The sequence below is a fragment of the Talpa occidentalis genome, unplaced genomic scaffold (assembly GCF_014898055.3).
Source record: "Talpa occidentalis isolate TD23 unplaced genomic scaffold, MPIMG_talOcc4v2.1 talOcc4.13, whole genome shotgun sequence".
NCBI lineage: Eukaryota > Metazoa > Chordata > Mammalia > Eulipotyphla > Talpidae > Talpa > Talpa occidentalis.
This window is the reverse complement of record NW_023601322.1, coordinates 31,721,182-31,745,726: the sequence shown is the minus strand read 5'-3', so window position 1 is coordinate 31,745,726 and position 24,545 is coordinate 31,721,182. Positions and strand designations below refer to the sequence as shown.

Sequence of the window (24,545 nt, the reverse complement as noted above, 5' to 3'; positions counted from 1 at the left end):
ATCTTTATCTGAATGCATGAAATACAGACTCCCCCAGGGTTAGATTATCAGCCTCAAGAGCCAGTACAGGCCTCTCTTTATATTGACATAGCACTCACTACTCTTAGTCCTTTGTTTCATGAGGGACAGCGGCTTCTAGCCAACTTTATACTCACTGCTTCCTCACCCCTCTTCCCCACCTCCCAGATTAAAGCTTGCTTTAGTAACTAGAAGCAGTTGAATATCTTCTTTGCTTGATTACCTATATAATCCCTAATTCTAATACCTACTACTTAGTGCCTTTCTTCTGAAGAGCATAAATTGCAATGGAAATAGCATCTCATTAATCCTCCCCACATCCCCGTGAGGAAGTTGCATGGCAAGTATTACTTCTTAGACTAATCCGCCTCCCTGCAAGTGGGACGCAGGGTCTCATGCTTACTAGCTTGGATGCTTGCTGCTGAACAAGCTGGTGTGGACAACCAGTGTTTGTGTGACGGGGAGAAAGCTCTTCTCCGTGTGCAAGACAGAAGTGGCTCTATGCAGCCTGTCACAAAGGAGCTTTTCCAGCTCTGGGTAGCCCGGTGACAAAAGGAGATAAAGCGGCACTCTCATGTTAGTGATGGACTCATAAGTAACTCCTGCATGTAAACTCCTAATAAAGCCCAATTATTAGACTCTGCTGTCTCCTGAGAACTGATCTCATTACTGACACTTCCCTCCTTTCTCTTCTCTCTCCCTCCCATCTGGCTGGCTTTTTGAAGAGATAAGAATGACTTTCTGACCTGGGGAAACTTTGGTAGCTGCCGCAGAAGAAATAGTGCAGGAAAATACATGATCACAGGATAACATTGAAAATTCAGGTTCAGGGGATAACAACATCTCCCCAATTACTTGTACCTGAGAATCTAAGACATAACAGTAAAAGTATTTTGCAAAATCATATTCCAAAGAAGAAAGTTCAGTCATTCAGGAGGATGCTGAGGGGGCTATGTCCAGATCCAACCTCATGAGATAGAGCTCGGGATTACCTATTACTCAAACTCCAGGGAGGGATTTCTTGTGGGGAAGTTACGAAGCCATTCAGAGGAACTGGAGCCAGCCTCCTGCCAAGCAGGCTCTTTCCAGTTGGAGAGTCACTGCAGGAGTGGCCATGCAGGGAGATGGTAAGAAAAGTTGGTTACTAACCAAGTGTATTACTCCAGACTTCTGGAATATTCACTTGTAACAGACATGTCCATTCCTCAAGAAAAGGGAGTTTCTGCTGACACCCTTTAAATGGATCCAGAATTTCTCTTTAATAGAAAAATAATCCTATGAACTCATTCTGGGGTTAAGATAAATAAAGACGGTTATCCTTATTTTGGGGTAGATAGGCAGCAAGGGACTGAGGCAGACCCGGGGTGTGGGGTGTGTATGCTGTAGAGACAATGAGGTGTGGCATGTGGGATCCAGCCTAGGGACACCCTGCTGCTGTGGGTGAAATAGGAATCTCTTATCTTCCTCCTTTTTTCCTCTCCCTCCCCGTGGGGAGCCAGTTCTTTCTGTTCTTTGCTGCTTCACCAACCCTGGAGGGGCTAAGTGCTAAAGTAAGCCCTAGCTTGAGGGCTCAGCAGAGTCTGAGTCCTCCAGCATGCCACCCTCGAAAGGGCATTCAAAGAACCTTTGAGACCATTATCAGACTGTGACAATAGCCTCTTATAGTCATCAAATCTTTGACACATGGAAACGTACTTTTCTTGGAAAGTTCACCACATTCTCTGAAGCTGAATTGTAGACACTGAACTATGCGGCTTGAATTATTCTGAAAATTCTCCAGTAATAATCGGTACCTAAATTTCATCATCAGGAAATAACTCTCTTAGCATCTCTTAACTTCCCTTAGGACCCATTTCTCTCTTTCTCATGTCAGTTCATCATATTTCTTTTAGTTTTACATAATTTTTCATCACAGTTACCTTTCAATAAGTTACTATCAATATTTTTTTCTTCCCTCTACTACAGGTATGTAGCAAGTTAGAAAACAAAAACAATTATTTTTTTTTTTCATTCTGTGATTTTCAAAGTGTGGCCCAAAATCAGTGGTAGCAAAACCACCTGGGATGTTGCTAAATATGAGGTCCCTGAGTCAATGCTATAGAGCAACTTATTTAGACTCTGGAGAAGGGCCAGGAAGATATGACTTAAGAGAAAGACTGATTTGTCAGGATTTTTTTTTGGGATTGTAACAGGATGGTCCCCAGGAAAGGGGGAGGTTCCAGGTTCCCTGCCCCACCCAAGGGAGGGTGGAGCTGAGCAGCAAGAGAAGAAGCTGCAAGAAGAGACTGAGGAAGGAAGCAGGATGGAGCCAGGAGACCTGGAGGAGACGCATGGAGCCTAGAAACACGTAAAGAAACTGCGCTTGTCTTTTGGTCGTGGACTGGGTGACACAGATGTGGGTGAGACCTGTGTGGAGGTGACAATGGCAGCTTTTATCTTGATGTTGATTTTGCTCTTTTCCTTCCGGGCTTGTCCGGTTGTTTGTGACCCTTTGCTGTGGGTCCCCACTGGAAGATGCTTTAGACTTGTGGCAGGCTTTGGGGCCTTGCTCTGGGCCGACCCCATATGGATGGAGTTTTACCCACGAGGGGATGGGTAACTTTGGGTGCTTCATTTAGAAACTAGACTCTTTGCCTTACCTGTATTGTTTCCTAGTTTAATTAAAGTTCCTTCCCATTAAAGTCTCCTATGTTTTGTGTTGATGCGGCGGATGGCAGAACCCATTTAGAATAGGCAGGTTTGTGGGGGTCTGGGGTGCCCCTCTCCCTGTCCTATAACAGGATGAAGGGGAGAAGTCTTGCATTTTTTTTTTCTCTTTTAGCTTTGTATTACTGGAAGGGCTATTAACATATTGCTGACTTAGATGATTGCTCAACTGACAATATAACTTTGCCTGTATACATCTAGTTGAAAAGTAACATTTCACTTAGTTTCCCTAACTTGTGTTCCAATTCCCTGTGTCCTGTTCTTGGACTGAATTTTGTCCATCCCTCGCCCCCACCCCTCACACCTTCTCCATTCATTTATTGATGCCCTAATGTCCCGTTGTCACCATATTTGGAGATTCGACCTTCAAGGAGGCAATTAAAGTTAACTGAGGTCATAAAGGTGGGATCCTAATCTCATAGGACTGGCATACTCATAAGAATAGGTAGAAATATTAGATTAGTCTCACTCTCTCTGTTCCCCATGCCCTTTGGTCCCTGCATCCACATGGAAGAAAGGCCATATGAGAATGTAAGGAGAAGGCATCCATGTGCAACCCAGGAAGAGAGCGCTCACTAGAAACCAATATTGACAACAACCTGTTCTTAGATTTCCTTTAGAACTGCATCTAAAGGCGAGTCTCTAGAACTGTGAGAAAATTAATTTCTGTTAAGCCACCTAGACTGTGTTATTCTGTTATGGCAGCCTAGCATATGAATATAGCTCTGCTTAATAGAACTGTCCAGTTAATAGGAACATAGGAATGAGAGAGACCAATGAGTTTCACTCAGTTTTGGAAATTGGCACTTGAGTCAGGGCCTTCTATGCATGATTGCCTTAAGAAAGGATCTTCTTAATTTCAACACATAACAACTAAGCTTAATAGCAGTCTAATTACACTCGGTGTGGAGAACTTGGAATATGGGGAGGTAGGCTTCTTATCTATTCCTCTGTACAGTGCTAAGCTACTGTACATATACAGTAAATATAAATAAATAGCAATGCTTCAATGGAGAAAAAGTAAGTAGGAGCCATAAAAACAGATACAGCTAAGACAATGGAGGACTATGCGTACTTTGGGTAAGGGTGTGGTATGGTAACATGTATCTTAAGAGGTATGAACCTATGTACTAAAGCATATATAGCGTTGTAAACCAACATTAGCTCAAAAAAGAAAAAAACAGGGCCTCCCTGGTGGCGCAGGTGGTTGAGTGCGGCACTGTGAAGTTGTCCGCAGCCTCTGCATCGCTGGTTCGATCCTGGCAGGCCAGCGAGGATCCCACATGGTGCAGCAGACCTCTCCTGTCTTGCCCGCTGCTCCCCTCAGCAGTGTATTTCGTCAGTCTGCCTGTTCTGTTCCCCGCTCTGTCTCTGGTGAATCCTCTCACCCTCCCATGCATCTGGCCTGTACCCCAGTTCTTGTATAAATAAATAAATCTTTTAAAAAAAACATAAAAAAGAACAGATAGAACTAATGGAAGAAAAGTTTATATAATCTTTCATGGCAGAATCTAATTTGTCTATAAAATTACAGACTTTTTTTTAAATGTGATTGCAGAAATTTTGAATGCTTCTTATTATCTGAGACTTTAAAGTTTCCTTGCTTTAAGAAAGGTGAAGCGCATTCTCCAGAAACATCTTTCTGAGGTGAGAATTATTCTTTCTATTGCTTTCTGGAGCTTGTGTTCTCAGTTTGACTAGGCTGATGGAGGACTTGAGGGGCTCCTTCTTGTACAGGTATAGTCCTTCCTTGGAGTGGATTTTTTATTTACACTACTTGTTGCTGGTTTAATTTGCTGTTCTGTAACTCTGGTGAAGTGAGAAACTTTGAATTTATTTGTGTGCATTAGAATGATGTTTAATTATTTCAGTTTTACTTTGATTTCTCCCTTTCCAAATTTTGAGTGTAAGAGTAAATGACAGCTGAAGTTAGTCAAGTTTCTAAGAGTTCTAAAGTACCTAGAATAAGTACCTTCTCTATGTGACTAAGATAGCCAGTGAGGGAAGAAGACACCTGCATTCTAAACAAACACACATGTGACTAAGTTAGAGGGATTATCTATTCTTAAAATCTGTTGGTGATGCATGCTAAAAATGACAAAGATATTACATGTTTTGGTTAACACCTTGTGCCCTTGAATATCCAGATATCTGCCTTAAAATTCCTACCAATTTGCGCTCAGATCTATGATGATGACCTGGAGTCTTCTTTGTGGTGTAATAGAAATGCATATCTTCTAATAGAAAAGCAATAGTTTGGTTGTTCAAAGAGAATCTTAATCAAAATAGAAATTGGTCCCATCCAGAAGCACAATGGACTATGTATAAGCCTATGGGTGCTTTGGTGGGGGTGGTGGTGTGGGATGTTCATCTGAACAGGTGGGATCTTTATACACAGCTAGTGAGAATACAAAATGGTGCAGTTGCTTTGGAAATCAATTTGATGGTTTTTCAAAAGATTAATCCTTTGTTTAATGTTAACTGAATTACCATATGTCCTAGTATTTTCACTATTAGACATATATCCAAAGGAAGCAAAAGTGTCCACTTGACAGATAAGTAAAATGTGGCAAATCCCTACAATGGAATACTACTTACTCATAAAAAGGAATGAAGCACTATTATAAACCATAACACTGATGAGCTTTGAAAACTTTATGGCACATGAAAGAAGCTGGAGAAGGAATACACAGACACACACACAGTAGTATTCTGTTTATATAAAATGTCTGGGATAAACAAATCTATGGAGGGATAAAGTATATTAGTAGTTGCCTAGACTGGGGATGGTGGTGGTGGCAGGGAAAGGGCTGATTACTGACAGATATGTGGTTATTTGCAGAAGATTATGAAAATCTTCTAAAATTAATTGTGACAATTGTACAACTCTGTAAATACACCAAAAACCTTTGGTTTAGGGCCTCCCTGGTGGTGCAGCGGGTTGAGCACAGCACTGTGAAGCTGTCCGCAGCCTCTGCAATGCGGGTTTGATCCTGGCCGGCAGGGGAAAATCCCACATGGCACAGCAGACCTCTCTTGTCGCACCCGCTGCTCCCCTCAGCAGTGTATTTTGTTAATCTGCCTGTTCTGTTTCCCGCTCTGTCTCTGGTGAATCCTCTCACCTTCCTGCGCCTCTGGCCTATACCCCAGCTCTTGTATAAAAATAAATAAATCTTAAAAAAAAACCCAAACCTTTGGTTTATAATGCTTAAATTGGAATGAATGTTTGTGAAAACCTTGACAGGGTTTCAGTTGCCACTAACAGTTGTCATAGTAACCAATCCATCAAATTGGTCTATGCTAGGAACCACACACTTCTGCCTTTGTAAGAGACCACTATTACTGGGATTCCTCACAGTACCAATGAACCCCTATGCCTAGGAGGTAGAAAGTGATGAGATGCTAGGGTGGTACATCTTGAAGCATTTAAGTTTTCCCTCAATGCTGCCTTCTCTTCTCACAGATCTTACATTCTTTCTTTGAATTCTTTCCATCTGTCTAGGAAGCTCTGGCTTGTTTGGTTTCGAGGGGTGTTAAAAATCAGGGCTAGAGAGTGTTCTGCTGCTTTGTTCTAAGCAGATTTATAAAGATGACTATTTCCGTTTTAGGGAAAAATGGACCCTCCAAACCTAATAATTCCTCACTTAGAGACAGACTGTGAAGAATTTACTCCCTCTCCCCACATACAAAATAGACCTTTACCTCATAAAAACACATCTCAGAAGTGATCTACAGAAAATTTAAAGCCAGCACCAATAATATGCACTTTGACTGTGGATACACACACACATCCATCTGTGCGCATTTTCCAACAATGTCTCTACATCTCCAAGGACTCTTCCTTCCCTACATTTGGTGCTTTCTCTCTTCCTCCTCCTCTCCATTTCACTGGCCTCGCCTGTCTTCAGAGGCACCTGAAGGCACATAAGTCAGGGAAGTGAAACCGACTGTAATTCTTCAGTTCACTTGTCGGTAGCCTCCAGTGAGCTAGTCTCCATACGGTGGCCCAGCTGAGCACTGAGGAAGTTCAGAGTCCCGCGCAGGTGCAATTTACCAACCCTTGCAGGCGCAGGCGCACTGGGAGCTGAGAGCCAGACTTGCAGTGAGAGGCTCTGGGAGCAGCAGAAAACGAAGACTCTAAGCTTTAGCTTATGAGATTAAAAAGAAGGAGCAGTTCCTCTATAAAAGGAAGAAATGAAAGATTTTCATACCTAAAAAGGCCAGCATTTTCCTTTTCAGGAATTAACTGTAAGTTGCTGAGAGCAATCAGAAAGTCTAATTTTCCTACATCCTTCAGATACTCTTGTGCCCACCTTCGGATTCATCCCACCTCATTCCTTGGGTCTTAGAAATCTTTGACTAATTTTGTGCTATCAGTGAAATTAAAGATGTGATTATGAGTGTTCTTGGTAGGCAAAAATATATTCAGGTAAATTTTGCTTTAATGTATCTTTTTTAAAAATAGTAATTAATTTAAAATTGTATTTCTGTTTATATAGTTTTTATTGTTTTCATGATCATAGCAGATCCTTACTAAAACCCTGGGAAGCAGAAGTGCATTTATTTATTTATTTATTTATTTATTTTTTGTGGGACCCTCGCCGGTGGCCAGGGATCAAACTGGCGCTGCAGAGGCTGCGGGCAGCCTTGCAACCCAGCGCTCAACCGCTGCACCACCAGGGGAGGCCCTAGAAGTGTAATTATTAACCCATTTTTCTGATGTGGGTCTCAGCTAACAGGGAGCTAGAATACACATTTAGGCTTATGATTGCAAAGGCAGCAGTTTTTCCACTACAGTATCACTTATTTTCTCAGTTCAAGTAAAAAAGCCTCTATTTTTTCACTATGAAGTGGGTAATCATTAGTGAGGTCTATAACTTTCTCCTATGATTTAGACAACAATTTAGATCAATGTGATCTCTAGCCACACACACCACCTTTCAGTTCCCGCAAGGTACTGAAATGTGTGCTCATGCACATACTCTTATTTCATCTTGGGGTACCCCCCCTTATCCTGCCTTCCACCCAGACCCATTATTCTGCATAACTCATCCTTTAAGGTGCATCTTAAGCTTCTTCTGTGGAGAAAATCTCTAATATTCTGGCTCATGGCACTTTTCTATTCTATATGGCATGCATCACCATATTCGATTACCAGTTTAATTAATTTGTGTGTAACTTTTTACACTTTTCCCTTGTATTGTAAACTATATGAAATCAAGAATGTGTGTCTTGTTCAAATATGTATTTCAGAAACTTGCACAGGGCTTGGTGCATTATACATGTTCAATACAAATTTGGGGTATATTTTCACAACAGAATTTCCTGTGGGTGGCAAATTGTAATGCATCACCTCAAGTTCTCACTGTGACACAATCCTAGACATATGTGTAGTAAAAGGTGCTCAGGGTTAGGAAGGTCTCCTTGCTTTTCAGGTTTGCTGGCAGAGCCAATTATACCAGATTTTACAGAATGAAGTTATATTTTCATTTTCTCCTATTGGCCTAACAAGCTGTCCCCTCAAAGTTCTGATGCTTCTAAAACTACTGCACTTAACTAGCACAAGAATTTTTTAAAATAAAACATCTTGATTAACTCTGATTAAAGTCACATAATTATTGAGCTGAAATGAATTATAGGAGGGACAGTAATATGATAGGCATTTTTCTTTTTCTCATGCAAACTTAGTTTTTTTTTTTTGAGCATTGACTTTTCATTTTAATGGAACACTGTCGATAACTGTAAATTATTTAAGTTGGATATATAGCTATTTAAAAGTCTTTTAAATTTATATTTATTAGTCAGACAAATATTGAACATCTACTATACAGGTTCTTTAATTCCCTTGCCCATCTTCCTTGACTGCTAGTTTTCTTGTTCTTTTTTTTTTTTTTTTCAGATGGCTTACCTTTTAATAATTTCTTTGTTTTCTTACATTTATTTGCATTTTTCTTACTGCTTTTCTTCTTCCTTTTTTTCACTTCCTCGTGATTTTCTCTTTTTACATCACAAATACTTGCTTTTCATTTCCCTACCATTATAGGCTTTCTCTCTAGTACTTTCTGCTTTACTTCTAATATTGCAGATAGTTCTAATTCTATCTTCATCAACATTATTTGTGAATACATAAACCCTTCTCTTATTTACAGTAAAATGGACATGCTGACAGTCTGGTCTATATTACAACAGGAAATTTTTTCCCTGCTCATGACACTCACCTACCCATGTCATAGTGTTGAGTTTTTAAAAAGAAATCATCATTAGTAATTCACGCATCAGAAGTTATTCTGGAAGGATATAACAATGAATATATTCTCTGAAATTCTCTAAATGAGAGATGAAAGGCATAAACATTCATGACATAAAAATTGTTAAAGTGATTTCCTTAAAACAAAATATAACAGAAAAATTTCCAATTAGAAAAATCTTATGTTACTGAAGTATACCAGAATTCTCACAATTTGTCTTCTATCTGTTGAAATTATTACCTGTAATTATCATCAATATGAATAAATTTCTATTGTAGTCACAGAAACAAAGCTGATACTACTTCAATACCCAGTGCACAGAAATCAAGGGGGAAAACCTCTTGGTTAAAATTCAGGCTCCAAGGCCTCATTTTGCTTTGCTTTATTTTCATAGTTAAACTAAATGTTCTTATTTTTGTTGATTTATTTAAAATATATTGTCTCACTGCATTTTTAGTAAGTCAGTATCATAGTGACAAATCTCAGCAATCACATTATTTAGCCCCTTAAACTAAGAACTAATAACTAAGTGTGGTGGACCAGTAGGAAAGAATTCTGGCTTCTTAATTCCTTCCTTCATTTTTATTCATTGATTGGGTGCTTAGAAGAAGTCTTAGAAGTAGGAACTTTTAATCACTCTACAGTACAGGAAGACAAAGATAGGGAAGGTGAAGCTTTTTGAGGAAGCAATAGCTACTATTACACTTATAATAATAGAAAATTCTTCAACTTATGAAGATCAATTCCAATTCAATACTATTCATATAACTGGACAAATTATCTTCTTTAAGCTTTAGTTTTTAATATTTAGAAAGAATGAGAGTGTTTTAAAGATTAGAAAGAATGTAAGTAATATATCAAGCTCTTGGTAGATTCTCATTTAAGGATAGTTACTATTATTTTTGACAAATAACAGTTATTTGTGTTTATTGTCCCTAAAATTATCTCCATTTTAATTTCTCATTGGCTTTGTCAATTCACACAAGAGCTAAATCTGTAAGTGCCCACCTCAATTGTATTTCAGACCAATACTAAGTCTTATTCAATACATATTTTTGGATCAAAGTGAAGGACTGAGTTAAGTACTTTGATTACATATATTCAGAGAGGTCACCTTCTACTTGAGAGACAGACATTAGCCAAACCTTATGTGTGTGAGTGCTCTCCTAGAAATTACTCACTTTGGATAATGGCAGAGAGGTCATAGAGACATACTCATCCAGCTGACTGACTCAGAAATCTGGAGTTCTGATAACATATACCCTTCAATCAAAGCAGCTGTAGATATATGGTGTCATTTAGAAAAATAATTGCTCACATAGTCATTTATATGCCTACATTGCCTTGCGTGGTAAGTGTATGTCAATCTCAGAAAGTAATGCATTAATTGTACCTAACTCTACTAATTTCCTATTGGAAATTACATATAATATAAATGATATTGTTTCTTTTGAATAACAATATCTAGTATACTTGGGAGAAAAACTTATTCGCCATTTTAATTAATCATTATTCATTTTTCTGGGATGACTATTTTATCCTTGAGTCTTATTCTGGAAATCTAATTTGACTTGATTTCTTCCCAGATGGAAGGAGGAAGATCAACGGGATTCTTTGAGCAAGAATAAGGGCAAAATTTTGTGTCCACTTTGTTTACTGATGCAACTCAAAAACCTAAAATGGGGGTAAGTGAACTACAACTCACAGAACAAATACAGACCACACATCCAGTTTTTACACAGCCCACAAACTAAGTATATTCTGTTTTTTTAATGGTAGGAAAAAATCAAAAGAATAAAATATCATATATGTGAAAATTATGTGCAATTTCAGTGCCCATAAATGAAGGCTTATGGAAACACAGGCAGGCCCATTTATTTATGTATTTATTGTTGATGGTTGTTTTTGCACTACAGGGAGGAGTAGACTAGTTGCTACAGAGATTGTGTGCCCCCCCTCAAGCCAAAAATAATTATAATTTGGGTTTTTGCAGAAAAAAAAAAAAAAGCCTACCCCTGGACTAGAACAACAGCTCTCTTCTTAAGTGCCAGATACATTAATAAAACCACAAGTTTTTTCTCTAAAATAAAAGTCTTAAATCTACTGTAAGGTCAAACACCAGATTATATCCCAGCAAGGTGTGGCTCATTCTAAGAACAATGCTATGGTTGGAAAACACAAACTCAAGAGCCACATTGCTTGGGCTCAGAATTTGGGTCCATCACTTCCCAGCAACCATGGACAAAATGCCTAGCTTTTACATTCATAGATCCATCTACAAATGAGGTCAAAGATGGTGCCTGTCCCTAAGACCAGTGATGACAGACAAATAAATTAACATGTGTAAAATGCTTAGAACATCACCTAATATGCAATAGCTGTTGTAAATAACATTTCTGACTAAATTTTTAAGTCAAGTAAATCAAGATACTTAGAAATCAGCTAAGGTTATTGAGTGCACCTCAACATTTTTATAAATAAGGAAAAATACAAGCATGAATTAAAATTTGAACATGTCCACTTTTGTCATTAAGTCTTCTAAGCCACTAAAAGGCATTAATATCTATTCTAATTGCCTTTTGATTGTTGGGTATAACTATTTGGCTCCCATACCTGTGATATAATTTTGTAATCAATGGTCTTGTTTCAGATAATAAACAAATTATATTCTGAATGGTTGAGTAACTTCTGATACAAATCTAACTACCTAACAACTTCCAATCTAAGGGTATCAAATTGATATAAAGGGAAGTAACAATTTAGAGAATGCATGGATACAAGATTAGTTTATTTTTTCAAGGTTGTAATTCAGTTCTTAAGAGAACAAGTAGAAAACACTGCCTACATTTAAAGAAACACTTTTGAAGCATCAAATCCAGGAATTAAAATTGTATGTTGGGAAATCTAATGGCTTTTTAATCATTGCAAGTCACTTTAGCAAGTAGGTAATTAGTATGCCTGATGTTTAAATAGATTTTTGCATTAATTTATATGAAATCTTTAAAGACTGTTTGATAGAATATGAAATCTTTATAAGGTAGCCTTCTGTCTTTTATAAAATATAATTTTTACACTTCAACACAGGGCTGTAGTAGCTGGTGGTTAAATGTTTAAAAATATAATTATTTTCATGAATGATTTTCTCTTACAGGTGTTTTCCTGAAGAAGATTCAATAAACTTTTGTTATGTACACTAATTGTACAGATTGAGAAACATGGTGGTACATGCAACATTGAGATTGTCTTATTTTATAATCCTAATTCCTTCATTCCTTCATTCATTTATTCACTATATTGTCTAGGGTACAATCAAAATGTGAAAAAAATTAATTAAATCAGACCAATTAGATTTATTTGAGACAATAACTAAATAATGCATTAAATTTTTGACAATACAAATAAAATTAACATGGGGGGTTATTTAAACGAAGCTCAGACTATAAGTCTTCTAATATTTACTTTTTAGTGTACTAAACATTGCATATCGTATCACTGTATAAAAATTTTCAGGCATAGAAGCCTTTAATAATGACTTTTCCAGAAACTTTTTAAAAGAACTTATTGTTTTAATTTCTTTCCGTAAAAAAGAAAGTAAGAAATAATAAGACTTTAAAATATTTTGATTTTTGTCTACTCAAGTTCTGTTATCTCAGTTATGTACATATTCATTTATAAGGCAGTAATTCTTTTGTTTATTATCTTTAATGTTTGATTTGCTAAAGTAAAAGATGAATCCAAGCACAAATGGCATACTCAGAAAAACTTATCAACTAAAGCAAAAATTGGGGTATATAGGAACTCTTTATGCTTGGATTGCTTTACTTCTTAGACTTAATTAAAAATGCAAAATTATTTAATAATCTCTAAACACATGATTAAAATGGTTATATTAATAGTCCTACTTTCTATCAATAACATTCCTCTGTAAGTAAATTCCCTTCAAAATAATCTATTTGCTTATATTTTGTCTTTTATTCCAAAAGAGTGGTCAATTTTAATTGCCTAACTCTTCTGAATTTGAAGAGCTCTTTCATATTTAGACTTTAAAAACTACAAGTGGATTAAAATTAATAAACACCGTAACCTTCCATTCAATCGTCTCCAAAAAAGTGATGTGATTGTAAACACAATTGTTTAATGCAATTATCCTTCTGTGAAACTATGTGTAAGACTGAAAGAATATTTTAATATTATGCTGATACCATAATAAATAGGCTAATATAATACTATTGATTGTAACTTACAACATTTTTGTCTAGATCAAAGTAAGATCTTGATGTTTATTTTGCATTACTTCTGTGAATTAAAATTAGAATAATGTAATTAGTCCCTGAAAATGGAAAGGCTACAGTTGCTAATAATGGAACAAAATCTAAATTATATTACTTTGAGATCAATAATAGGTTCACATGAATTCTTTTTCCTTTCTGTATTATCTTCTGCCTTTAAAGGAATATACAGTTTTCTTCCTACACCAAAAGTATCAGATTCTTGCAGCATCCATGACACTTGTATGCATTCAGTGGTCAGACACCACTACATATCCTTCAAATGACATGGCCCAGTGAAGCTGGAAGGTGTCGTCACGGAGCCAGGCAGCCTGGTATCTCAGCTTTCCACCAGCACAGAGCCAGCAAGCCCCAACTGGTGTGCTGAGTCTGGACTAAGGTGAAGAATAGATTCTGCATTTTGGAAGTCAACTCTCTTCTAACATTGAATCCCAGGACATACTTTTCAGATAAAAGTACATTGAGGGCTTCAGAAATTATTTATGGCATCAAATTTATAATGCTCATTTTCCAAAATCACTCTTAGAACAAGTTAAATCTTAATTTTATTAGCCGGCTGGCTTCTGAATTTATACTAGGTTTGTATAATATTTTTAAAAACATAAATAAGTGTGTGTTCAGGGCTGTAACTAAATTCTTGAGTATGTGTGATATGTACTAAATTAAGTAAATTTGTAGGTTATTTAATAGTGAGAAAAGTTAAAATAACAGACTATCAATCACCAGCACCAATTGATATGGTAAAACTTGTCAACCATAATCATCTTACCATTTTCATCTTTAGACAAATGAAAGACTCTTACAAAATAAAAATACATTCCATGCTCATGTTTTCACTGGGGTGCCTGTGTTCACTTTCAAGCATGCGGGGGGGTTTGTATTCTTGCTTGTGCTATTGTCCTACTATCACCTTTCGACACAACAATTCATGAACTCATTCTCACAAATATTAGAAAAAGTAACTTAGAAGATTTTTAAGTTCAGAATTGCCCATGGTTCCCACAGGCCTCACCTGAACATCGGTGCCACCTCAACAACTGTAGGGAATGTCTTCCATTTCTTAAAACTTTAGCTACCTAAGTCTGGTAGAACTATCACAATGAAAAAATAAACATTTAATTCCATAAGGCTGCACAACGTGCACCCCAGCCTTTAGCCATCCTTCTGAGAGGGAGAGGCCATGATGGACTTTTAAACCATGTACTTTCTGATGAATTCACTTTGGTGAATTAGGCTGGGGCAGACTGGCATCTCGAATCACAATATTTTATCATGAGAAACTGAGACAATACTGTTTCTCTTTTCTGAAAAGAGAAATAAATGCATTGTTAGGGCCTAATAAAGAGGGTTTTAAAATTGGAGCCAATAAAACACAACTGTCAATTCCTATAGTCTTTGAATTTAATCTCAGCAGCGTTTTTATAAAGATATCTTTTTTTTTTTCTCTCCTCTGACATGAAATCCTGTCTGCAACATACATACACAGATACATTCCAAATAACAACCGTTCCTCCTGCTCCTCAACTTCTTCGTGACTTCTGAGCTGGCACAAGAGACCCAGCCAGAGGAGTTACTTCCTTCCTCCCAATTTTCAACCAGGGTCCCCTCTGAGATGGGAGCTACTAGGCATGATTCACCAAGACACTCTGAAAGTGAAAAAGGAAGGCTTTCCATAAGATAGAAAAGTTTGCCTGGGTATAGAAACATCAAAATTTCCAGAAGCAACCCGAACAGACAAAGAATCTCAGAATTCTCACGTGGAAAGAGAGCAACCACCAGTCAATAAAAAAAAAAGAAAAAAGCAACTTGAGTGACAGAAAGAATGAAAACTCACTTCTCAGAGCATTGCCAGAGCACTTTGGCTTTGCCCAAGGCAGGAAAGAGGCGGAGTGGGTGGGGACTCCTCATGGCAGAATCCCTTCCCTTTAAACAAAATCATTTTGAGATTGGACAGAGAATTGGGACAGAGAGAGTTCCAAAGCTGGATTTCTAACTGCCCAGCCTTGGTCCCACCTGCCTGTCAATTGTTCAACCCTCATGTCCCACATTTCCCCCTCTGGGGATACTGAGAATATGGGCTTTCCAGCTCTGGGGGATGGTGTCAGGCCAGGTCCCCACTGACCTTTAGAGTCTCTGAAATCAACTTTCCTCACACCATCTGAATGTTTGCGTTTGTTTTCAGTCTGCCAGATTCTCCAGTCCAGCCCACCTCTGTCCCTACTTCACCCTGCCCCCTCCCCTCTCTCCGGCCTCTCCCGGCTCCCCTTCACCCCCACCCTCCTCTTTGTTGTCTCCTACCTGCTGGCTAGGCTTTGCCTGCAGTGCTGCCTGAAGGGCATCAGGTGGTAGTTCATGGCGTCCAGCAGCAGCTTCTGGCAGACCGGGTCGGTGCGCATGAAATCCACTGACTGGACCCGCTCTACCAGCTCCGGGGCCGGGATCAGCGCGAAGCGGAGGCGCTTCATGAGGTCCGGTGCGTACTGCATGCGGGTCTCCCGGTCGTGCTCCAGCCACAGCACGGACATCTGGAAGAGCGCCAGCTCCGACTCCACGGGGGGCGGCAGCGAGTCCAGCAGGGCGCGCATCTCCTCGAAGTTGAGCAGCAGCACATCCTCCACTAGGTACTTGTTGGCCAGCTTCTTGGTCTCCTCCAGGCCGTGCAGCGCGGCGATCTTGCACACCTGCTTGTAGTTCTGTACCGAGATCTGGTCGTTGAGGAACTGCACGCAGAGCTTGGTGACCTGGGGGATGTGCAAGATCTTGCTGACCGACAGCACCTCCTCCACCGTGTCCAGGGAGAGGGTCACGTTGGCCGTGTAGAGGTACTCCAGCACCAGGCGCAACCCAATGGACGAGCAGCCTTGCAGCACCAGGTTGTTGATGGCCCGGGGACTGGTCAGCAGCTTGTCGTCGGGGGAGGAGGAAGGAGTCCCCGGCTCCTCCTGCGGAGGTGGCTGCTGCTGCTGTGGCGGCTGCGGCTGCTGCGGCTGCTGCTGGTCCTTGGGAGCCCCAAGGCCGTCCTGGCCACCGACCCCTCCCCCGAGAGGGGGGTGGCTGGAGAAGAGCGATCGGAAGTACTGCGAGCAGGAGGCCAGCACGGCCTTGTGGCAGTGGAACTGCTGGCCCTGGGCCGTCAGGGTCACGTCGCAAAACAGCTGCTTCCTCCACAGCAGGTTGAGGCCGTGCAGCAGGTTGTCGCTGTGGCTAGGGTCGAAGGTGGAGGTCCTGTCCCCGGATCTGGACATGGCGAGCTGACTCGGCGCACCTGCCTTTAAACCCTCCTCCAACCTGGCAGACGGGTGGGGGATGGGCGGGAGGGGAGAAGGGTAGTGGAGGGGGTGGGGTGTGGTCGGGGTGGGGAAGGGTGTGGAGGCGAGGGGAGGGCGAAGAACAACAATCAGTGCTTAGCTCGGCTCCGGCCCGGCGCGCCTCCGGACCCCGACCCTGGGGAGGAAGGTCTGACGGTTCTGGATCTGTGAGCACCACCAGCAGGGCCCTGACTGGGGTCCGGGTACCCGTTCTGCTCCCAGCTACTCCTCTCGCCACCTCCCACACACTTCGCTCCTCACTTTCCTAAAACCACCCCGGCTCGGCTCTTGGCAGAGGCAGCGGTGGCAGAAGCGACGGCAAAGTGGCGGCTGAGGCCAAGACACCTCGTGGGCTTGTGTCCATGCCGGGTCGGATGCAGGGAAAGGCCGGGGAGTGGGGAGCTCTGGGGGTTGCCCCGAGAGTGTTGAGGCGCCCGGCGACCGACGGCAGAGGTTCCAGGTCAACTTGTGTCGGTAGATTTGCTTTTCTCAGTTGATCCAGTTTTGAGGGGCAGGAAAGGGGGGGGGGTGTCCAAGAAGCGTGCGTGCAGGCGGGCGGGTGATTCTGAGCCCTCCAAAAGCTGGTAACCCCTTCGATTATCCGTGCTGCCCCGAGAAACTCCTAATAGTCTGAGAGAGCAGATACAGCCCTTTCTTCTCCCGGGAAAGTGCAGCGGAGCGCGGTGAGGACCAGCTCAGTGGACTCGGCAGAGGCGGGAGCTGTCCTTATCAATTCTAGCTCATTTCCCTCACCCCGGCCCTGCCTGCTTCCCTGTTTCGCAAACTGTTGGCTTCCTGTCATCACTCAGTTTCGCTAATTTTCCAGAGACGCCTTTCAACCTGGCTGGAGCACCCCTCCAGCTCCTCACCCGGCCCCCTCTCAGAGCCTGGCTCCCCTCATTTCAAAGCGCCAAAGTTCCGACGTGTATCTCCCACTCTTTCGCCGGGCGGCGCCCAGTGAGCTGGGGAGGGTGGCAGTGGGGCTGTGGGGGGGATTTGGAGCAAGTGCCCGGAGGGATTCGTGTGTACAGTTCTCCCTCCCGGGCACCAGGCGCTGTGGCTTTAACTCCAGTAACTACGAGAAGTTCAAGTTAACAGGCAGGTGTTGGGGGAGGGGTGGGGCGGGGGCTGCCCAAAGGGGGCGCGGTGGGGGGGGGCGCAGTTCTGTAGGGGTCTCTGCACCCCATCCAGCAACCGGGCCTGCAGCCGCACCTTCTTCCTTCCGAGTCCCTGGGTACAGACCCTAGAAGCCGCCCCCCACCCCCCAACTCGGGCACCCCCACTCCGCTGGCCCTGGAACTACTTCTGTAAAAAAAAGTCTTTGAGCCGCCCGCATCCAGGCGGAGGACGGCAGGAAGGGGGAGGTGAGGCGATCGATAGCCAGGTCTGTAACCTGTAATTGCACGTTCCAGGGCCGAGCAGAAAGGGACCCTCTGCCCACATCCCGCCCGCGAGCCCGCGCGCCCGCCGGCCGGGGAGAGCCACGGCCGCCGCCCGAGCCGCCCGCGCCGCCGCCGCCCGGCTCCGGGGGATCCCGCCGGACCTGCCCCTTCCACTGCGGCTCACTCTGTCCTGCCTGGCGCCGGTCCTGGATCGCCGCCTTCATATTAACACCGGGCTGAGCTCCTTTCGACTCACTTTCCCATCCCGTTCCAGGTGGACCCCAACCTCCCTCGGGCTCCCTCCCCCGGCAACCACCGCCCCCCCTCCACGCCCCCAAAGCGCTGGCTGTCTTGAAACACCTTCTAGAGTCTCTCCCTGTAAGTGGACCCGATCATGCCCCTCTTTCGCTCTCCCCGCTTCGATGTAAACCCCCCCCCATCTTTTCCTGTTCTCTTTCCTTCCTGTTCTTCCTTTGCTTCCTCCCTCCCCTGCTTATTTCTTGCAATAGGAGTTATATTCTTTATGAGCGTTTGCCACACCACTACCCCCCCCACCCCTCTGGAAGACTCCCTCCCAGGCTCTTCCCCGCCAACAACCCAAAACACAGAACAAAATAGACACAAGGCAGACACAAGGCCAGAAACTTACCTGCTTTCAACCAGCTGCAAAGTCAAGGCTCACTTAAGCTCCCCCCCCAAAATCAATTGTCCTTCCTTTTTAAAGGTTTGCTCTCTCCTTGGGAGGGGGAAAACACCTTCTGGTTCCCAACTCCAGGCAGTCACTCTTTACAATTTATTTTGTCGTACATCATTTGATCACCATGAATTAGCAACAGCAAGAAAATGTAGGAGAGGGAGAAAAGAGAGAAAGAGACAGGGGGAGAGAGAGGGAGAGAGAGGGAGAGAGAGAGAGGGAGCAGAGCTTTCTGCAAGAGAAGAAGAAGAAAAAATGTACGTGTGACAAATTATGCTACCAAGAAACAACACATCATTATCCTTGGGCCTGGGGCTCAGTGAGTCGTAACGAGAGTAATAGGAAATCCACGGTTGGGGAGAGAAACGGTCGTGCTTGGCCAGTAGAGAGAGACCATACAGGGGGATGGATGCTGGAGAGACTCGCAAAATTATGGCTCAAGGCTATTGTAAAAATTGTCGAGCGTAAATGACTGCGATTTCAAACATCTTTGGAAGAAAGAAGGGGAAAAAGCGAGCCCCCCCTCCCTCCCTCTCCCTCTCTCTCCCTCTCTCTTCTCTCTCTCTATAAAGAACCGTCAAGTTTTAGTGCGCATTGCTAATTAGTCAATTTCTCTCTGCCTTCACAGGCTGGCGACTTCGCTGCTGAGCTGAAACTGCTAATTTCTGTGACCAGCTTTTTTCTTAGCTGTGATCTGGATGAATGAGTAGCTGTCTCACAGAGATGACAAAAATAAACTCTAATCCCCCCCAAAATTTCCACTACATCTTTCTCATGCATAGATTTATGATCTTCAAGCGCTCTGTGCAATATGCAAACTTTTTTTTGTGCCTGTATATATGCCGTTGTTTCCAGATTTCATTGGTATGCTGCTTTTCCCTTCCACCCCCATCCCACCCCCCCACTCTGAAATGCTGAAATCTTCCGATCTGATCTCAAAGTATGCCAAGATGTCACTTTATATGTCTTGGAATTTGAGGTTGGAGTCAGACTGGAAGACACTAGCCCTTGCCTAAGAGGTGAGTGGCTGAGTGTACCAACCAGGAACAGGGGAAGTAGAGCCTGGTAGATAGAATAGGGGACAGCCCTTTGCTGTTCATTTCCCCCCTGCATTATTCAAGCTTTATGATCTTGTGAGAAAACACATTTTCTCTATCATTTTCTCTGGTTAAACAACCATCTCTGAACTTCTCTGTCAGCTCTTCAACAAATAAAGGTTTAGAAGCCACATATTTTTAATTGAAAGATTATCATATTGTCAGATTTGTCTCTCAATTAGGAGTCTTTGATTTACAGACGCTAGAAGCAAGTACTAGGAAATCCAGATGCAATTTCACAAATGTAACCTTTAAACTTTGGAGCTCATCTGATATATGAGGACGTCCACATAGAGTTCATGTATTTGACCCTGCTTAGCATGCAAAATGAACTCCAGCATGATCCTGAGATTTTAGCTGCACCAGAGATTCATGTGCATTTTGGTAGAGGACATGTTCTCTAGACTTATCTATGATGTATTACACCCTTACATTTATAGCCCTGCATTTTGGTTATCAATGGGGGTTGGAGGTATCCAAGAAAGAAAGAAAAAAAAAAAGTAGGAAAAGGAAGGTATGTCCTTGAATAAAATGAACATGAAAGAAAGCAGTACATGAGTTAAACTGAGTTTTGTTTGCTATTAAATGTATGAATACGATTCATTTTAACCGATATGTGCTCTGATTAGTAAACCTATTAAAATCTACCTAAGGATAGGAAGGCTGTCTTTTTACCTTTCCCTTTGATTTGTGAGCAATGAAAAGGGAGGGGGAAGGGAAATGAAAATTCTTTGGTTCAGAAGAGAGAATTCCACAGTTAGAATGACAAACATTAACATGCGTATGGCCTATTTACTCTTTCCTGAATGAAGAAGGATTATACTGAAGCATTTATCCCCCACAAAGGACTTGATATGTCAAGGTCCTAGATTTTCTGAGAGTAAGACTTCTCTATTCAGGCCTTGCTGGTATGCTGTATTTTATATATATTTATAACATCAACCCAAATACAGGAAAAAATATAGAAAATGATTTTTTGTTGTTACTGTTTAGAAGGGAGTATTGAGAGAGAATATTATTCAAATCTTGGCCCTACTATTTGTTCTTTTCCTTCCCCCTTTTGAATTTCCCTTATTTAGGTCTGGAAGAGAAAGACTGTGTGACTGTAATACAGCACCTGCTTTGAGTTCTTTTTCATCAAAGCTACCAAGTATGTGGAGTGTCACCAAACTCTTATACATACAAAGTACGATTTGTATAGTTTGTTTTTAATGTTGATCATTTATGCACTTGAATGAAGCATATGAAACTAAATCCAAAGGCAAGTAAGAGGACTGAACACTTAAATTATTGCCATCATTCAGTTTTATGATTAAGGAATTAAGGTATGTTTTGTAGAATTCAAATATCTTAGTTTTGAATTTCCATATTTTTACTGGTAGTGTATATTGATTAGTAATTATAATTAATAGTGATCTTTGTTGCTTCCAAACAATGTAAAACCCCTATTTCAAAATTTTAACTACCTATAATTTAATTGCTTCTTTAGCAACTAGGGTGGAAGGGCTTGAAGAGGTATGGGAGGGTGGGGCTGGCAATTCTAAACAACTGCTGAAATGAAGTGGCTAGACTGTCTTCTTCTGGACTTTAAAGTTACACTATTTAAGAATGTTTAAAATTTCAGAGCAAAAGTTGCCATCTTGCTATTTTGTAAGCAATTAATATAAATAACAAAAATCTTCCTATAATCTTCATAATCTATACATGACTAGCATATATATCATGCAAATCTCACACCTCCAGTATCATGTACTGGCTTTGACTGAAATTATTGCAGAACTCACAAATAATATGACACTATTTACAATAAATCCCGTTATGAAAGATTCAATTTGCAGCAATCAGATGCTAGCTACTAAGCGATTGTAAGTATTTGAATTTTATCCTACTTCACTGTTCAAAGTACAGAAATTGCATCTGTGTGTTTGATCTGTCCTGCTGAGCACTATCAGCAGCTTGCATCTCTGCCACTATTGTTTTTAAAATGGCAGGAAGGACGTGACTAGTCAAGAGCACTCAGCAGGATGGATTTCACATGGCATAAGTGAAGCCTGAATTGTCTTATAAAAAAATTAAATATGATCATGTAGTCATCTAATTCAAGCAGCCATGATACTTCAGTAGAATTATCAAAATTATTCATCAGTGAATCTGCATTTAAACTATGTACAGTAGCAAGATTCTAAAACTGCTACCACTGAGCAGTCTAGTTGAACAGCCACTAGCTCTCAGCAGCCTGGCCCCTCTTCAGAGCTGCAGGGACCCAGGCAGACCAGTGGCTCTGGTTTGCTCAGGATCATCTCAAGGGACAGGGTGAACCCAAGATTAACTTCAGGGCAGTTCTAGAAGTCTTTTGCTGACTAACATGATGGGGAAATCACATTGATTTATTTTCCTCATTCTTGACACTTATGCTTAAAATTTATGAGTTATCATCAAATTGTAAAAACATCAGAGCCTGGGGTCCCCTATGCATCTTTTGCTTAGCAAACACTACTTGTGGTCTGACCAATACGATAGCCACCCTTGTAAAATGAGGGGAGAAAAGGAGAAATTAGTCCATTTTGCAGATGGAATAAACAAGTCAAGAAGGAACTCATAGCTTCTTCAAAGGCAGCATGTGGCAAAATCCAGAAACTCAAAGGTTTCTAGTGCTTTATTTTACATCTTGAGTGGACATGGCCAGAGATATCACAAACTTACAGCAGCAAGAAGCTAACTGAAGAACAAAAAATCTGAAATAACAATAAAAGAAAAGAAAAGGTGCTATTGACTTTTAGTAAAAAATTGGTGGCTTACTTGCCCTAGAATCAAACCCAACTCTTTGGCTAGCAATCCAGGTTTCCTGGATTGAACTCCAGCTCTTCTGGGAAGTGTGTGAGCTGGTTTTTTAACGCAACTCACTTTCAGACCACGGTGCGTATGTTGTGCTTGTGTCCTTATGAAAGGTGTTGGTTCTCCACATATAAAAATCTCACCTGTTTCTCGAGATTAAACTCAGATTTCTTTACACTCTGAAACTTCTTCTAGCAAGCTCAAATAGAATAATAATGATTAATACTTATAAAGCTCATTTCTTGTGTGGTGGACACTGGTCTAAATCCTTTAAATGTTTGATTTTCTCAATCCTTTATCTATGAGAGAATAAAAGAGATCATAAAAATGGCTCCAACTTCCCATCCAGTATGGTATAAATACCCATTGTAATGTGTTTACAATGTACTCTTTCCAATCAAAAGTGGGGTTTCCTTCCCCACTCATTGAATGTGAGCTAGCCATGTGATTTGCATTGACCAATAGAATGTGCCAGAAATGAATCTGTGCCAACTTCAAGTCTGAGTCTCAAGGAACCTTGTATGCTTTGACTCTCCCTATAAGAACCACGCCAGCTACCAGGTGAAGAAGCCCATGTTAGCCTGGTGGCATATGAGGTACCCATGGACTGGTCATTGCCCAGCCAACCTGGAAACTGAACTCAGATATATGAATAAGTCTAGCCAAGACAGAAGATCCAACTAAGCCCAAAAGACTGATCCATAATGACTGTTGTTTCAAGCTATTTGCTTTTGGGATGATTTATTCCATAGTAAAATTACTAATATAGTACTACTATTATAATTCTACCAAGTGAAGTGCAGAGAAATCAAATAAATTTTCAGGGTCACACAGTTTTTCAAAGGTAGAACTGAAATTCAATCCAACACAACCTGACTCCGAGGACTTGTTTTATTAAGGTAACATAGGTTTACAAGCTTTTTATGATTTAGGGGAATAAGTTCACACCTCCTCCGATGTATGTCAACACACTCACATCCAAAGCACCAACAGTCCTGATCATTGGGTCCCTTATCCCTTTGTTTTCATTCCCCATCTAACTCCCTGTCTGGTAACCTTAATTCTATAGTCATTTCTAGGGTTTGTTTTGGTTTAATCTTGTCAGTTTCTTTGTTTTGTTTCTCTATATTCTACATATGAATGAAACCAACCAGTGTCTTTTTTCTTTCTTACTTATTCCATTTAGCACAATCCCCTCTCGTTCCATGTGTTCATTATTTTCTTAAATAATGAGTAGTACTCCATCATGGATATATACCACAGCCTCTTCATTTACTCCTCTGTCATTGGGCACTTAAGTTGTTTCCATAAGTTGGTTGTTGTAAATAATACTGCAATGAATGTAAGAGTGTATATAGCACTTCAAATTAGTGTTTTTGCATTCTCCAGGTAGATACCTAGGAGTAGAATTGCTGGGTCTATGATAGATGTATTTTTTAATATTTTGAGGAATCTCCATATGGTTTTCCATAAGAATAGACCAATCTATATTCCCACCGAAAGTGTAGGAGGATTCCTTTCTTTCTCTACAAACTCCCATCATCCTTTTTTTTTAAAGATTTATTTATTTATTTATTTATTTATTTATTTATTTATTTATTTATTTATTTATTTATACAAGCACTGGGCACAGTCAGAAGCGTGGGAGGGTGAGAGAATTCACCAGAGCCAGAGTGGAAAGCAGAACAGGCAGACTGACGAAGTACACTGCTGATGGGAGCAGCGGGGGGCAGGAGAGGTCTGTGCACCATGTGGGACCCTTGCCGGTGGCTGGGGATCGAACCAGCACTGCAGAGGCTGCGAGCAGCTTCACAAACCAGCGCTCAACTGCTGTGCCAGGAGGGAGGCCCTGTTGTTTGTTTTTTTGATATGGGCATTCTCATGGGAGTATGGTGGTAGCTCATTGTGGTTTTGATATGGATTTCCCTGATGATAAGTGATGATGAGGATTTTTGCATGTGACTGTTA

At 41.2% G+C, this 24,545-nt stretch overlaps 1 protein-coding gene across 2 annotated transcripts in view; it reads right to left on the bottom strand.

Annotated features, from left to right (window-relative positions):
* Positions 1-18,982, bottom strand: part of KLHL14 (kelch like family member 14) — a 95,506-nt gene extending 76,524 nt beyond the window's left edge. Inside the window, exons 1-2 of one of the 2 annotated variants that reach the window (XM_054694110.1) lie at positions 18,601-18,982; positions 15,560-16,549 (exon numbers count right to left, since the gene is read on the bottom strand). In XM_054694110.1, coding sequence (XP_054550085.1) covers positions 15,560-16,506 — 947 coding nt within the window. In that variant the 5' untranslated portion in view covers positions 16,507-16,549; positions 18,601-18,982. Of the gene's footprint in view, positions 1-15,559; positions 16,550-18,135; positions 18,164-18,600 lie in introns of those variants that run through there. The other variant, XM_037508685.2, reaches the window with a different exon arrangement.
* Positions 18,983-24,545: the final 5,563 nt, after the last annotated feature.